This window comes from Nyctereutes procyonoides, unplaced genomic scaffold (assembly GCF_905146905.1).
Source record: "Nyctereutes procyonoides isolate TBG_1078 unplaced genomic scaffold, NYPRO_anot_genome, whole genome shotgun sequence".
In the NCBI taxonomy this organism is placed as follows: domain Eukaryota; kingdom Metazoa; phylum Chordata; class Mammalia; order Carnivora; family Canidae; genus Nyctereutes; species Nyctereutes procyonoides.
In genome coordinates, this window is record NW_026575129.1 from 4,221,753 (window position 1) to 4,235,774 (window position 14,022).

General features: G+C 43.1%; 1 protein-coding gene across 1 annotated transcript in view; it reads left to right on the forward strand.

Annotated features, from left to right (window-relative positions):
• Positions 1–954: 954 nt before the first annotated feature.
• Positions 955–14,022, forward strand: part of CMYA5 (cardiomyopathy associated 5) — an 88,010-nt gene continuing 74,942 nt past the window's right edge. Inside the window, exon 1 of the mRNA XM_055342226.1 lies at positions 955–1,082. Coding sequence (XP_055198201.1) covers positions 955–1,082 — 128 coding nt within the window. The remainder of the gene's footprint in view (positions 1,083–14,022) is intronic.

Here is a 14,022-nt window from a genome sequence, read left to right on the forward strand (position 1 = left end):
ACATAATTTGAATATAGGATAATGGAACTTGAAAGAGGGGTAATTAACCTAGGCATTTCAGAGAAAGGTGGTGATCTTGAATGGAGAGTTATCAGGTCGATAAACGTGGGAAAAACCTTTCAGGCAGAAGGAACTGTAAATTAAGGCACAGTGGTGTGACTTGATGAATGTTGGGAATTCTGACTTCTAAAGAAGAAACCAGACAAATGTAGGCTGTTCTCCAGTGTTCGTCCTTGAGCGTAGAGAAGCCATTGAGGGGTTTTTAAGCAGGGGCAATACTATGATCCAACCAAAGGTCTGAATTTCAGACAGAACTTAGACTTTGGCCAACGTGAGGGAAATTATTTCTTTTGAAGGTTTTTAGGGGAGATTAAAAATGTCCTGGCTGAACAGTCAGCAGGCCACTGATTAAGAGAATACACTGTTAATTGATTTGCAAACATAAAAGCCAGTAGGGAACGAGCAATGGTTGAAAACTGGGCCCTTGAAAATGGCAGGTCTGGTTTTGGGTCCCGTTGGGTCGCTATGCTAAGCAGGGACCTTGAGCCAGCCAGCGTCCCAGGCTTTCCTGGGCCTCAGTTTCCGATCTAGAAGGTCGGCCTTGCACTTCGGCGGGCCGCCGCAGGGCTGGGAGGGTGATGAAAGCAACAGCCCTGGCGGAGCGCGTGCACAGCGGCGGGGCGGGGGTCCGCCGGGCAGCCTGGCACCGGGCGTGCGGCCGGCGCGGCCCTGGGGGAGGGGGGGCGGGATGCCGGCCGCGTTCACCCCCGGGGCAGGCCGGGCGAGGGGAGCCGGGCGGCCGCACCTGGACGCCGTCCATTTAAGGCCCGGGAGCGCCCGCCCCCGGCGGGAACCCGAGCTGCCCGCGCGCCCGCCGGCCCAGACGCAGGCGGAGGGCAACAGCAGGCGCGGGCGGCCGCGGCCCCGGTCCCGGCCCCGGCCCGGCGGAACACGATGGCGAGCGGCGGCGGCGCGGACGGCGCGGACCGCGACGAGGAGGCCCCCCGCGGGCCCGCGAGCCTCGAGGGGTCGGAGGGCGACGAGTCGGAGGAGGAGTCGGAGGAGGAGGAGCCGGACGCCAGGTGCGCGCGCCTCGCCGGGGCCCCGGCCCCAGCCCCGGCCCCAGCCCCGGCCCCAGCGCCAGCCCCAGGGCCTGGGGAGCCCCGCGCGCCCCCCGCCCCGCGCGCCCCGCGGCCCCCCCTCCGCGCAGCGGCCGGGGCAACTCGGGGCCCACTCGGGGCCCCCGACGGCGGACCTCGCTCGGGCCCCGGGGCCGGTAGCTGTAGGAGGGCTGCGGTTCGCGGCTGCAGCTCCACTTACTGGGGAAGAGCAGCAGTTTCCATAACCCCTGTCCTTAGAGACCCTCCCTTTCCCCCATGGCCCCAGATGCCAGCACTTCAAGGAATGTGATTACATCAGGTAATACTGTATAAAAACAGGGCTCTCCCGCTTCCATGTCCCTGCCTGCCCGCCTGCAGGCCCTACAGCGACGGTAGGAGTCCGCTCCTCCCCGGGTCGGCTTCCACTCTCACACATTCTCCTTGCATATGGGGTGGTTTTTTGTTTTGTTTTGTCAGTGATGTCCTTTCCTCAACCTATTAATACCAGTAGACGGGCCTTGTGGGCTGCGGCCGTGCACTATTTCAGAGTGCCCCCCCCCCTTGCTCGAAGCTACAGCTGCCTCCAGCCAAAGCCAGCGGGGCTGAAGGTGAAGTAGCCCCTAGGGTGGCACTGATGAAGGTGAGCGGTCGCTCAGTTTAGAAGTCTGGAACGTTGCTCACATATTTACCTAGTAACTGCCAAGTGGGGAGTAGTAGGCACAGTACCTGCCCTCAAGGACTTTATGGAAGAAGTCAGAGAGCAATCTGGGGAGTATGAGTCGGTGTGCTAAATACATGAGAGGGGCAGGGAGGCCTGGCCTCGCATACTGTGGAAGCTTGGAGGAGACCGTAGATCTGTGACAGCCTTGACAAGTGGGCATGACCTCAGCTTTAAGGAGCAAGCCGGAGATGCAGAAAGGAAAAGCAAGAGAGAAGCTACCTCCGGGAAACGGAACAGAGAGTAGTGACCTATGATTCCTGGGCAATGCTGAGAACGGGAATCTGTCAATCCCAGCCTATAAAGGTTATAAAACCTTTCCCCCTTCGTGGTGTTTAGGATCCTTGTATCTTTGCCCGACCAAAATTTACCACCTAGAGAATTTGAAAACTCATTTACTCTAAAATGTGAGCAGCTGACAGTGATTCAAAGCACCACATCAGGGTTGCATTGCCTCTTGACAAGGTCAAGATCTTCAGGTAAAGATAGGATTTGTCTGCAGTAAATTTCAGCCTGCCCTGAGTACAGATGGTTAAGTAGACATCAGGGCAAGAGTCAGAATTAGTAGAGTGAGGGAAACGAGAGAATGGAGTAGGACAGACCATCACACTTTTTAAATTTGGATTTGATGATGTGGGTAATAAATCAATAAGCTTGTGAGAAAGATTTAGGAAAACAGACTGGAGTTATGGAAGGATTACTGACAACAGATTGGAAAGTTGGTTTTGGGAGGACTCAGATCAGAGAGACAGTAGCAAAGAGAAAGATGTCTAGGGATCGGACCATGGTGAGGGCCAGGGGAAAGGAGGTGGGAACCATAGCTAGAAGTAGAGCCATGTCAGTGGGCAGGACCTCCTAGGGGAACTGGGCGTCCTCCACTTTTTTGCTACCCCAAGGTGTCAGAGATCAAACCATTTTGTTGTAAGTTTACAAATATGGCCTAAAGTTCCTTTTTTCTTCTGAGGCTAGAGATGAGAACTTGGAATCTTCTCTAAAGGATAGGAGGTAAGAATGCTGTCTCATCATTCTTTGCCCCTTCCTCTTGGTTCTTCCACCAAAGTTTTACAATTGTAAGAGAGCCCACTCACTCTCTGCTAGTCTTAGTGCTGAGTGTTTATGTATGGTTTCTCATTTTAAACCTTCCAAGGAACACTATGTTGTGACGGTTATGTTATAGATGGGGAAACAGGCTTTATTTAATTTACTGAGGGTATAAGGCAAGTCATTGTAAGAACCTGGAGGTGAGCCTGGGTCTGCTTCCTCCAAGCCACTGCTGGACTTTGAGCACCTCCCTAACTTTGCAGGAGACATCCTAACTGTAGGTGAAAGCGGTGCAACTCCCAACTAGCTTCTACCTTGAAAAACTTATTAAATGTCATCTCTTTGCATCATAGTGGGAGTTTTACCCTATTTTTAATGGAAAAGTTGTTTGCATTTTCTTGGAGGTTGGAACCATTCTCAGAAGTTAAATTACAAACAGATCAAAAAAAAATTTTTAGAATTTAAAAAAAAAAATCATGAGAGACAGAGAGAGAGGCAGAGACATAGAGAGAGAAGCAGGCTCCTCACAGGGAGCCCGATGTGGGACTTGATCCCTAGACCTGGGTTCATGCCCTGAGCTGAAGGCAGATGCTCAACCACTGAGCCACTAAGGCATCCCAAAACTGATTTTTTTTTTTTAAACTAAGAGGCACATAATAGTAAATAAGTGGATATGGCCTAATAGTAACAGGATGATTGATTATTGCATCTCCTTTACATGATATTACTAAGCCATTATTAAAATGCTAATTAAGATTTCTAACAATATGGGAATTATGTATATTAATATGAAAAAATGTTCATTGTATACTTTAGAATAATCTCACTGTAAAATAAAATATATATTGGAAAAAGGATTAAAAGGTTAATAAAGTTTCATAAAAGGTTAATAAAGGTTAACATAATAAAGAATATAATAAAGGTATGGTAACCTTTATTAACCTTACAGGTAAAAAAGGTTAATAGTGGTTGTCTCTAAGTGATGGGGTAATGGTTGACTAAAATTTAAAAAAAATATTTATATGTATTTTTTGTTTTTTCTATAGTGGATAGTGCATTTTATTGTCAGAAAAAATAAACTGGGGCACATGAGTGGCTCAGTGGTTGAGTGTCTGCCTTTGGCTTAGGTCATGATCCCGGGGTCCTGGGATCAAGTTCCTCATTGGGCTCCCTGCATGGAGCCTGCTTCTCCCTCTGCCTATGTCTCTGCCTCTCTCTCTGTGTCTTTCATGAATAAAATAAAATCTTTATATAAAAAAAGAAAAATAAACTTAAAAATTCAAAAGACAACTGTAATCTGCTTGTAAACCTTTTCTTTACACTTTCAGGGATGGTATATGGAATTATCTATAGCCACCTTTCTGAATCACGGAAAAAATTCCCTTTAATTATAAAAATGCTTTTCTAGTACAGAAAAGCTTTCCATTACACATGCCAGTGCTTATGCTGAATCAGAGAACTATCTTTCCAATAATATCATTTAGTGATACGAGTATGATACATGGCATGAAGAAGCCTGAGTTTGAATCCTATTAGCCATTCTATCATAGGCAAATTCCCCTCTGAGCCTCAATTTTGCCATCTGTTAGATGGTAGTAATAATTCCTAATTTATAAGGTTGTCACAGGATTAAATAAACTTATGTGAATATGTGTAAGAGTACTTCCCTTTAGTAAATTCCCAATAGGTTTTTGTTTCTTACCTCCCTTCGAATGAACCATCATTGGCAGCCAAGCTTTACCTTCTGCCTACCTTCATCAATGAGGTAAGAATGATTGTCTCAGTTTTTAATACGAGTAATGATCCTATTTCACTTGTGCATTCCTATATTCATTCATTCCCTATATATTCATGGAATGCCTACTAATTGCCATGGACCATGCAAGGTGCCAGGGATACAAAAATTACTAAGAATCGATTCCTGTCACAAGGTGTTCACATTCTCATTGGAGAAACAGAAAAATATAATTATGTCATGAACTGTTATAAGAGATTAAAGGAAAAAAAGGTCTGTGTGAAGTACCTCAAAGTAGGAATAAAGTCCTGGGATCCATCCTGCCTGGAAGGACTAGGGAAGATTTCATCAGGGGTCTCTGGAGCAGGGTATTCAATCGTAATGATGTGCCTAGAGAGCGAATAATTGGTGGATATCAGAAAAGGATTTTTGTGTTGCTAAAACTTCATACAAAAGTTAGATGTAGAAAGCAGCTCTATAAAATCCACAGGATTTCAGAGCTGGGGGAAACTTTAGAAACCTCTTTTCCCAGCTAGTTTTCTTGCAGATTCAGAAACTGAATGTCAGGGGACATTTGTTCAAAGTCACACAAATTTTTAGTGGTGGAATTGGGACTAGACCCAGGTGCCTGAGCTCCAATCTAATGTTCATTAGTTTATTCATTCAACAGATATGTATTGAACTACTGTGTGCCAGACACTTTCTAGGCACATAGGATATAGCAGTGAACAAAAGGACAAAGTTTCTACCTTCCTGGGAGTGACTTCCCAGTTTGGGGAGACAAACAAATAAATATATAATATGCCAGATGACAATAAGTGATATGAGGACAAATACAGCAGGTCAGGGTTATGCTGTTTTGGAGAAGTTGGTGAAGAAGGCCTCTCTGATAAGGTGACATATGAGCAGAGAATGAAGGAGTGAATGTTCTAGGAGAAGGGAGGCAGGAATATGTGTGGCTTGTTTGAGGACACTAGATCAGCTTGCCGGTACAGAGTAGATAAGGGGGAGAGCGTTGGGAGATGAATCTAGAAGGTAGGTGGGTTGCAGATTGGGTAGGGCTTTATAGGCCATTGTAAAGACTTCACATTTTATTCTCATTAAAACAGGAAGTGGTATTTGGTCCACATATCACTCAAGGTTTAAAACAAACAAGAAAAACATTGTGATTGCAGTATTTCACTAAATAGTAAGGGCCTATACATTCATTAATCATATTTATTGAACACAGACTGGTGCCAAACGCGGTGCTAAATGTTCCAAAGGTATGGTCTATGCGGAGGGAAATATGTAAATAGGCGCTCATTATTTTTGCATTTTTCTGACTGGAGACCAGTGAAGCCTGACTTTTTTAAGTCTTTCTGACAGATCACTTGGACATTTTTCAGTATTTTTGCTTTAGAACATTTTCTGTTGTTCAATTTTAATTTCTCTGTTTAAGCACAGAGGGTTTTTGCCACAGCACTACCCACGACTTAAAAATCATCTTAAATTGCAGTTCGTCAGTGCCTGTATAAAATAGGTCTGTCCAAGCTGATAGGATTAAAATTGTTAGCGACATGTGCATTTAACTAATCATTGTAAGAAACAAAACTTCTGGAAGGTGAAGGGAGTTGGTAAGGGGTTTTTGTTATTAGTACAGAGCACTCTGTTTCCATATATCTATTTATATGCTGTCTCTCACTGCTGTGCTTACCCAGGTGTTTTGACAAGTGTGTTATTTGAGCCAACGCTCTTTTGAGGTCACTGGAAAGAGCTGAGATGGGAGGGGTGACTGCTCAGGATGCCAGAGACTGAGGGAGAGCCAAAAACTGAAGAGCTATTTATATGTTGGCTGCATGGGTATTACATGCCCTTGGATAGAGTTTGACTCATATAGGTATACAGCAAGAGTTGGATTTTTTTTTAAACAACGTACCTATTAATGTGTGGGATATATTGACTACAGAATTTCGCAAAAAGAAATGTGTCTTGTATTTCCTGTATATTCTGAACCTAGGTTTAATGAAGACTCAATTCAGACAATATAACCAAACTCCTCTTCTACCAAGAAAACTTAGAGAACCAGGTATAAGAGACTGGATGTGGTTTGTACCTGAAAGAGTAATTTTTGGTTTAGTCCAGCATTATCCAATAGAAATGTAATAATGTGAGCCACATATGTAATTTAAAATTTCCTAATAGCCACATTAAAAGAAGTAAAAAGATACAGGTGAAATTAATTTTAATATTTTATTTTCTTTAACCCAAAGTATTATGATTTCAATATGTAATCAACATAAAAATATTAATGGGATTTTTAAAATGTTTATATGCTAAGTCTTTGAAATTTGATGTGTATTTTACTGTTCAGTGTGTCTTGATTCCTCCGTTGCAGATACATTTCAAATACTCAAAAGCCACATGTGGCTAGTGGCTACTGTATTATTAGACAATGTAAGCCTTAAAATACCTAGTCATCCATTTGCTTCACTGGAATCCATAGAACTGCTCCCGAAGTTGTTTATGCCAGGCCATGTGCTAGGCTCCAGGAGCATAAAGGTGACTGGGTGACACAGTTGCTTCTCCCAAGGAGCTCAGTCTGGCACAGGGAAGCAGTTAGCTTCAACATAATGTCATAAGCACTACACTAAGGATTTTAACAAAGGAGTAAAGATATAAATTCTTCTTTTTAAAAAAGATTTTACTTACTCATTTGAGAGAGAGCAAGCATGAGTGGTGGGGAGGCAGAGGGAGAAGCAGACTCCCTGCTGAGCAGCGAGCCTGGTGTGGTGCTCAGTCCCAGGACCCCGGGATCATTACCTGAGCCAAAGCTCACACTTAGCTGACTGAGCCACCCAGGTGCCCAAGACATAAATTCTTCTTAAACTTAGATCTAGAAGGGTTTTACGGAGGTAATACAGCAGCTGGGCAGAAAGATATTTCAGGCACAGTATGTAGTTAGCTCCTTGTTCCAGCTCTTGTGCTGCTAATTGCCGGTCTGTCTAAGCTGTCTTTTTCTCCTCTAGAAGCACTCAAGATTGCCAGGACTGAGAATATTTGTCCAATGAATAAGTGAATGGCATGAATAACTGAATAAATGAATAAGCAAGTGAATGTCAAATCATCCAGACTCCTGTGAGAAGCAAATTTAGTTGGGATGTTGAGCCTGTTAGATTAGGGAGATTTGGGGTGCTATTCATTTACCAGGAATTGACAATGTCCAGTGACTCTGGAAACACAGTAGTTCGGAGGGGACAGTGAAAAGTACTGAGGGATTGTTCAATTAGGATGTCTGCGGTCATCATTCCCACCTTCTGTGACTTGTTGGAAAGCCTCCTCTAGACTGACCCTTGAGCCAGATCATAGATGGGAGGATCAGAATAGGCTTTGCTTTTTGTCCAGGGAAAAGTCCTCTATTAAGGCAACTGGAGTGTGTATTCAGTTCCAAAATTCCACATCCTAATCTAATAAAGTCCAAGATATGTGGGAAGATTAATTGATGCTACGGTCATCTACCAAACCGAATGCTCAAAACCTTCTTTGGGAGCCATTAATATGTCGTTTTTTTTTTTTTTTTTTTTTTTAGTTTGATTATGCTTCCTTTTAAAAAAAAATTCACATGCTAAACAAATTTACATTCACCACAAATTTCCTCTTAATGGCTGATTTCACTAAGGTACTTAAAATTGTTGATTTTTAAAATTAATTTCCTTCTGCTATAACTTTGTTAAATTAACATTTGCTAAGTGGAGCATAGGGTGCCAGATAGTGATCCATAGTTTGACAAAAGACCACAAGAGAAACCACCATAGAGCACTTTATTACTCACAAGTCCTAGAGGAAGTACAGGACATTGCCACTGGGGGCCACACTGGGAGGTCAAGGCAGAGTGCGAACATAGAGGACATCAAGACCTGGGACACAAGCCTTTACTAGGGTCCATGAGTGGAGGACTTTGGGGGTCCCTGGGCTAAGGCTAGATCAGTCAATTCAAACTAAAATGAGTGGAGTGAGTGAAGTTTTGGTAAGCTCCATGGGGGTCTTATTTAAGACACAACGGAGAGGCATTGAGGGTGGGGGAGATGATTGACCACAAGAACTGTTAGGGAAGTTATGTCAGGAACTTCTAATGGCATGTGACTCTTCAGACTGTTACCCAGGGCATGTGCTAGCATGAGGGAGGCTGGTGTCAGTGGAAGGCTCCCGCAGGTCACTTAGCCAAGCAAAAGGGATGCCGAGGCAGCAATGCCTTAGGAGAAGCTCATGACACCTTCAACTTCAGAGATGTACCTACTATAACAAAAGAGGCTCACTCATTCAACAGATATTTATTGGGGACCCACACAGAGTGAGTGAACAAAACAGAATTCCTAATCTTTAGAGTTTAGTTTCTGGGGAGAGCAGAAAGTAAACAAATAATCTCACCTGTAATTAGTTGAAGTGAATTCATTAGTAAAATGAATTGGGCCTGGGGGACTGAAGTGGGGGGTCTGGTAGGACCCCAGCCCATCAAGTGTCAGTCCCTGAAGCTTCCTTGCTCATTTCCCTGTGAGTTTTGTCTCATTTTCTGGGTCCATCTGATTAGCCTTTCTCTGCCTGCAGAAAAAGGTTTCGCTGTCCTGCGGTCCAAGTCTGGCAGGAAAGCCTGGCTGCTGATGGCACTTATCCTGGAAGGGGCCTTAGCATCATTCCCCTGACTTCTGTTTCTGATGAGTGAACAGAGATCCAGAGAAAGGAAGCGAAACCAATATTTACTCAAAGAATAGTGAGCCTATTCCTTGCACTGTCACTTGTTATTTTGAGTTATTTTTCACAATAACTCTGTAATATAGGCATTGTTTTCATCTCTGTTTTATGGAAGAGAAAAGAGAGGCTTAGCAATACTGAGTAATTTATCTAATGTCAGACAGCTGGAAAGTGCGCTGGGCTTCTAACCCTAGTCTAATAACAGCCAGTGCTAGAACTCTCATGAGTTCAGTGCTCACCTCAACAGTATACACACATCTGGTCTTTATTAGCCAATTTTTCTTTCTTGAGTGTGAAAGTACTTTAAAAAATAATTATTTCACTTTGCTTCTAATTTTAAAAGCAAAGCAGAAAAGACCCAGAGAATCTACGTAGTAGCTAATCCTGACCAGCACCTTAGCATATTGGGTTTCCTTGTGTGTAATAAGGAGAGTAGATCTTACATTTAAAAATAGGTGTTAGGCAATCTTGTGTGATTGAGTTTTCATAAGGTCAAACACAGCAACACCAAAATAACTTCTCTGCGTGCTCTGTGGGATCATATGATAAATGTTCAATAGGTATTTACTATAATATCTATAAAATTCAGATCCTTTGTTTAAAAGAATTTGTATTGGATTTAGCATGGTACACTTTGGAATTTTCATATCTAGTGTTTGTTTTCAAGAAAGAATGAGGAGAAGAGTGAGACCATTGTGGTCTTTGTCTCCTCTTAGAGTTTTTGGATCTACAAGAAAAGCTTTAATAAATCCTTTCCTCATCCAGCACCATTTTGGGCTTAAACGAGGTTTATAATGCAAAAACACCTGATAGGATTGGAAAGACCTGGATTATCATCCTGAACTCTGCCATTTACCTGCCTTGTGACTTGGTACAAGACACTTAACCCCTGTGTGCTAAGTGCTGCATAGGGTTTCCAGGCCCTACCTGGCCTGCTTGCCCCTTGCAGCTCATCTCACCCCATTCTGCTATGTTCACTACATTCCGGCCCTGCTGGCTTCTTTCAGAACCTGCATCATGCTTGGCCTGTTCCTGCATCCATGTCCTTGGCTTGCTGTTTTCTCTCCCTGGTGCTTCTTCCCCAGGTCTACTCTGCAGGTGTCAGTACAAATGTCACTCTTAAAGAGACTTTCCTCAACCACTCTGCCCCTCAGGCTCTCTTCTTTCACTCACATTATTCACTATTTCAGATTGCTCTTCAGAGCACTTATCAGTGTCTGAAATGGTGGGGGGTTTTTATTTGTTTATTCATGGTTTATTACCACCACTAGAGTGGAAACTCCCTGAGGGCGGGGGCCTTGCTTCGATTCTATGCTGCATCTTTAGTGGCTACAACACAGGGGCTGGCACACAGTAGGTACTTCACAATGGTTGTCGAATGAACAAGTGGTTGGCACTCACCCCAAAACATGTCATCCCAGGGCCTCAGATCAACACTCATACCGTCATAGTCTTAAATGAAAAATCATTTTGTTCTTGGGTGCCAAGACAAGAGCACAGAGAAGGAGAGGTCACGAGTGGTCTTTGAATTTGGCAAAATGCAGGCCAAAGGGAGAAATTAAGGACAGAAATGCTAATGCCTTTGAGAGGGTTAAAAATTGAAACCTATCAGCATCTGTTTTAGATTGGATTCCCTTTTGAACAAAATCCCTTCAAACATAGGACCTAAGATACTCTCCTGGGAGAAAGGGGCATCAGAAAGGGGGGAGTGGGTGCTTAGGAGTGAGAGGATACCAACAGCCCACTGGAGCTCAGCTGTTCCTCCTCTGTTCTGCTCAGAGGAGTGAGCAAAAGATATTACCTTGAACGCTGCAGAAAACAGCTTTCTCTGAGCTCTCGGCCTCACATCACTCATAACTCTGGGAGGGAGGGATATTCTTATTTACTCAGAGAATCCAGGATACAAAGGAAGGGTGAGGAGAAAGCATATATAAAGTTGGCAGTGTTGACATTTGAACTAAGATTGCCTGGTAACGAAATGCGTAGTTAAATCAGTGGGTAGAATTAGGACTCCTACTCCATTTATGTACTCGACCCTTTGCAGGAAAATCCCTGGATACCAACCCAGGTTGACAGGAGATGCAGGGTCACACAGCCTCTGTAGCTGTAGGACCAAGGTAGAGAGAGGATGGCCAACGGCAGAAAATCAGGGCCTTAGCATCTGAATAACTTGCAAGAATCAAAGGTCTACTTAATCACAGAGTGGAATGACAAGAAATGGCAATCATCTCTCGAGTTTTTCTTTCCATTTCTCTCTGCTTCAGTTCTTTCCTGCTGCTCCAACTGCCAGAGTTTCCACCTATCAATCCCACAAGTTCCATTGAACTGAGTTTGCCTAGCTTAAGAGTCGAGAATCACAAATTCAGAAACCCAGGCTTTAGTAACAACACTGCCTCTGAACAGCTTCCCATTTGCCAGTGAAGTCTTATGTAAGTGATTTTTTTCTGGGTGAAGGGAGCTGCCTTGGGTTCCAGAATCTGCATCCATCAGGTTTTGAGTTGTAATAGCAGCTAACTGTGATCAATTTACACACAAAATGACTATTCCCAAAATATTGGTAGTTCCAAGAATCATGAGAAGTCTGGAAAAGAGGGTTTAGGTAGCCAGTAACAACCATTAAAACCTTGCCTCAAAACTGGTCTGGTGAACTGTACAACTCAATTATAAAAAGACAAGCCAATATTAAAAAGAGCAAAGGATCTGAATAGACAGTTTGCCAAAGAGACAAATGTCCAGTGAGCACATGAAAAAAGTGTTCGATATCATTAGCCACGGGGGAAATGCAAATCAAACCCACAAGTTACCATTTCACAGCTACTATGGTGACTCTAACCAAAAAAGACAATAGTAAGTTTCGGTGAAGATGGAGAAAAATCAGAACCCTCATACACCACTGGTGGGAATGTAAAATGTTACAACTGCTTTGGAAAACAATCTGGTAGTTTCTATAGCAGTTAAACATAGAGTTACCATATGACCCAGCAGTTCCACTCTTAGGTATATACCCAAGAGAAGTGAACAGATCTGTCCACATAAATGCTTGTTCACAAGTGTTCATAGCAGCGCATTCATTATAGCCAAAAAGTGGAAATGACTGAAATGTCCACCAACTAATGAATGGATAAAGAAAATATGATATATTTATACATGGGATATTATTTGGCCATAAAAAGAAGTGAAGTAATGATTCATGCTGTATCACGGATGAACCCTGAAGAGAATATACTTAGAGAAAGAAGATCGACATTTTGTATATTGTATGTTTCCACATTTTTGAAATGTCCAGAAGAGGCAAATTTGAGAGATGGAAAGTTGGTTAGTGGTTGCCTAGAACTGCAAGGTAGATGAAGAGAGAATTGGAGAATGATGCTTAAGGAGCGTAGGGTGCATTTTGGGGATGATGAGAATGTTCTAAAATTGACTATGGTGATGGTTGCTCAACTCTGTGAATATACTAATGAATTGTACACTTTTAAGTAGATGAGTTGTATGGTTTGTGAATTAGATCTCGATAAAACTGTGTTTTAGAAAAAGTTCTTGGGTAAGGAAATGGCTGCCACTGCTACTGGGCACTAGTGTCACTATCTGTACTGTTGCCACTCCCATACCAGCAAGTCAGGATTGCAACTGCAGCCTCTGCTACCCTCAGAATGACGATCTCTCCCGTCTAGTTCCTTCATCAGTGGCTCTCAAGTCACTCTGGAATGGCTGTGAAGATCATCACGGCGAGAATAGCTAGCATTGCCTCCTCTAGGACCCACAGGATGGAGGATTCACCAAATGGGAAGAGAGGTCACACGTCTACTGAACAGCAGGAGGCACTGCACTAGGCTTTCCTCAGGTTTGTTACCTGATCCTCAAGATGTTCAATACATGGTGCAGTAGATTTTGCTTTTTCTATGTATATATAGCACTTTATTTAGACAATGGAACAAATCAACTAGTTAATATTTCCATAAAGAATTTAATTGGAAATACAGAGCAATGACCAAATACAGCCATATGAAGTGGAAGTACCTTTTCCCATTAAATATCACCTGAACTTAACTATCACTGTTTATTCTAGCTTTGACTTTTCCATTTTATAATAAAAACAAACAAGTCTTTAATTTAGGCCTCAACGTGCCCTGTCTTGCACATTTTGGTATCTCTGCTTTGAGGTTTCAGAGCTCTTCTGAAATCTCTTAACTATCTGTTTGCCATTATTAGAAAGTTAATTGCCTTTTAATTCTTTTAGTCCTATATACATAGGTCAGTGCTCCTTTGGAGATTTATGCTCCAACTCACAAGTGGGCTACTATGACCCTGGTCAAGAGGTGAAGTGAGACTCAAGTAGTATCAGATTGCCTTTTCTGGTAACTTGGAAATGGAGACACACATTATATTTAGATAGTTTTTTTTTTTTATAGATGCTTTTTCTTCTTTATTTCCTTTTTTTTTATAAATTAATTTTTATTGGTGTTCAATTTACCAACATACAGAATAACACCCAGTGCTCATCCCGTCAAGTGTCCCCCTCAGTGCCCGTCACCCATTCACCCCCACCCCCGCCCTCCTCCCCCTCCACCACCCCTAGTTCATTTCCCAGAGTTAGAAGTCTTTATGTTTTGTCTCCCTTTCTGATATTTCTCACACATTTCTTCTCCCTTCCCTTATATTCCCTTTCACTATTATTCATATTCCCCAAATGAATGAGAACA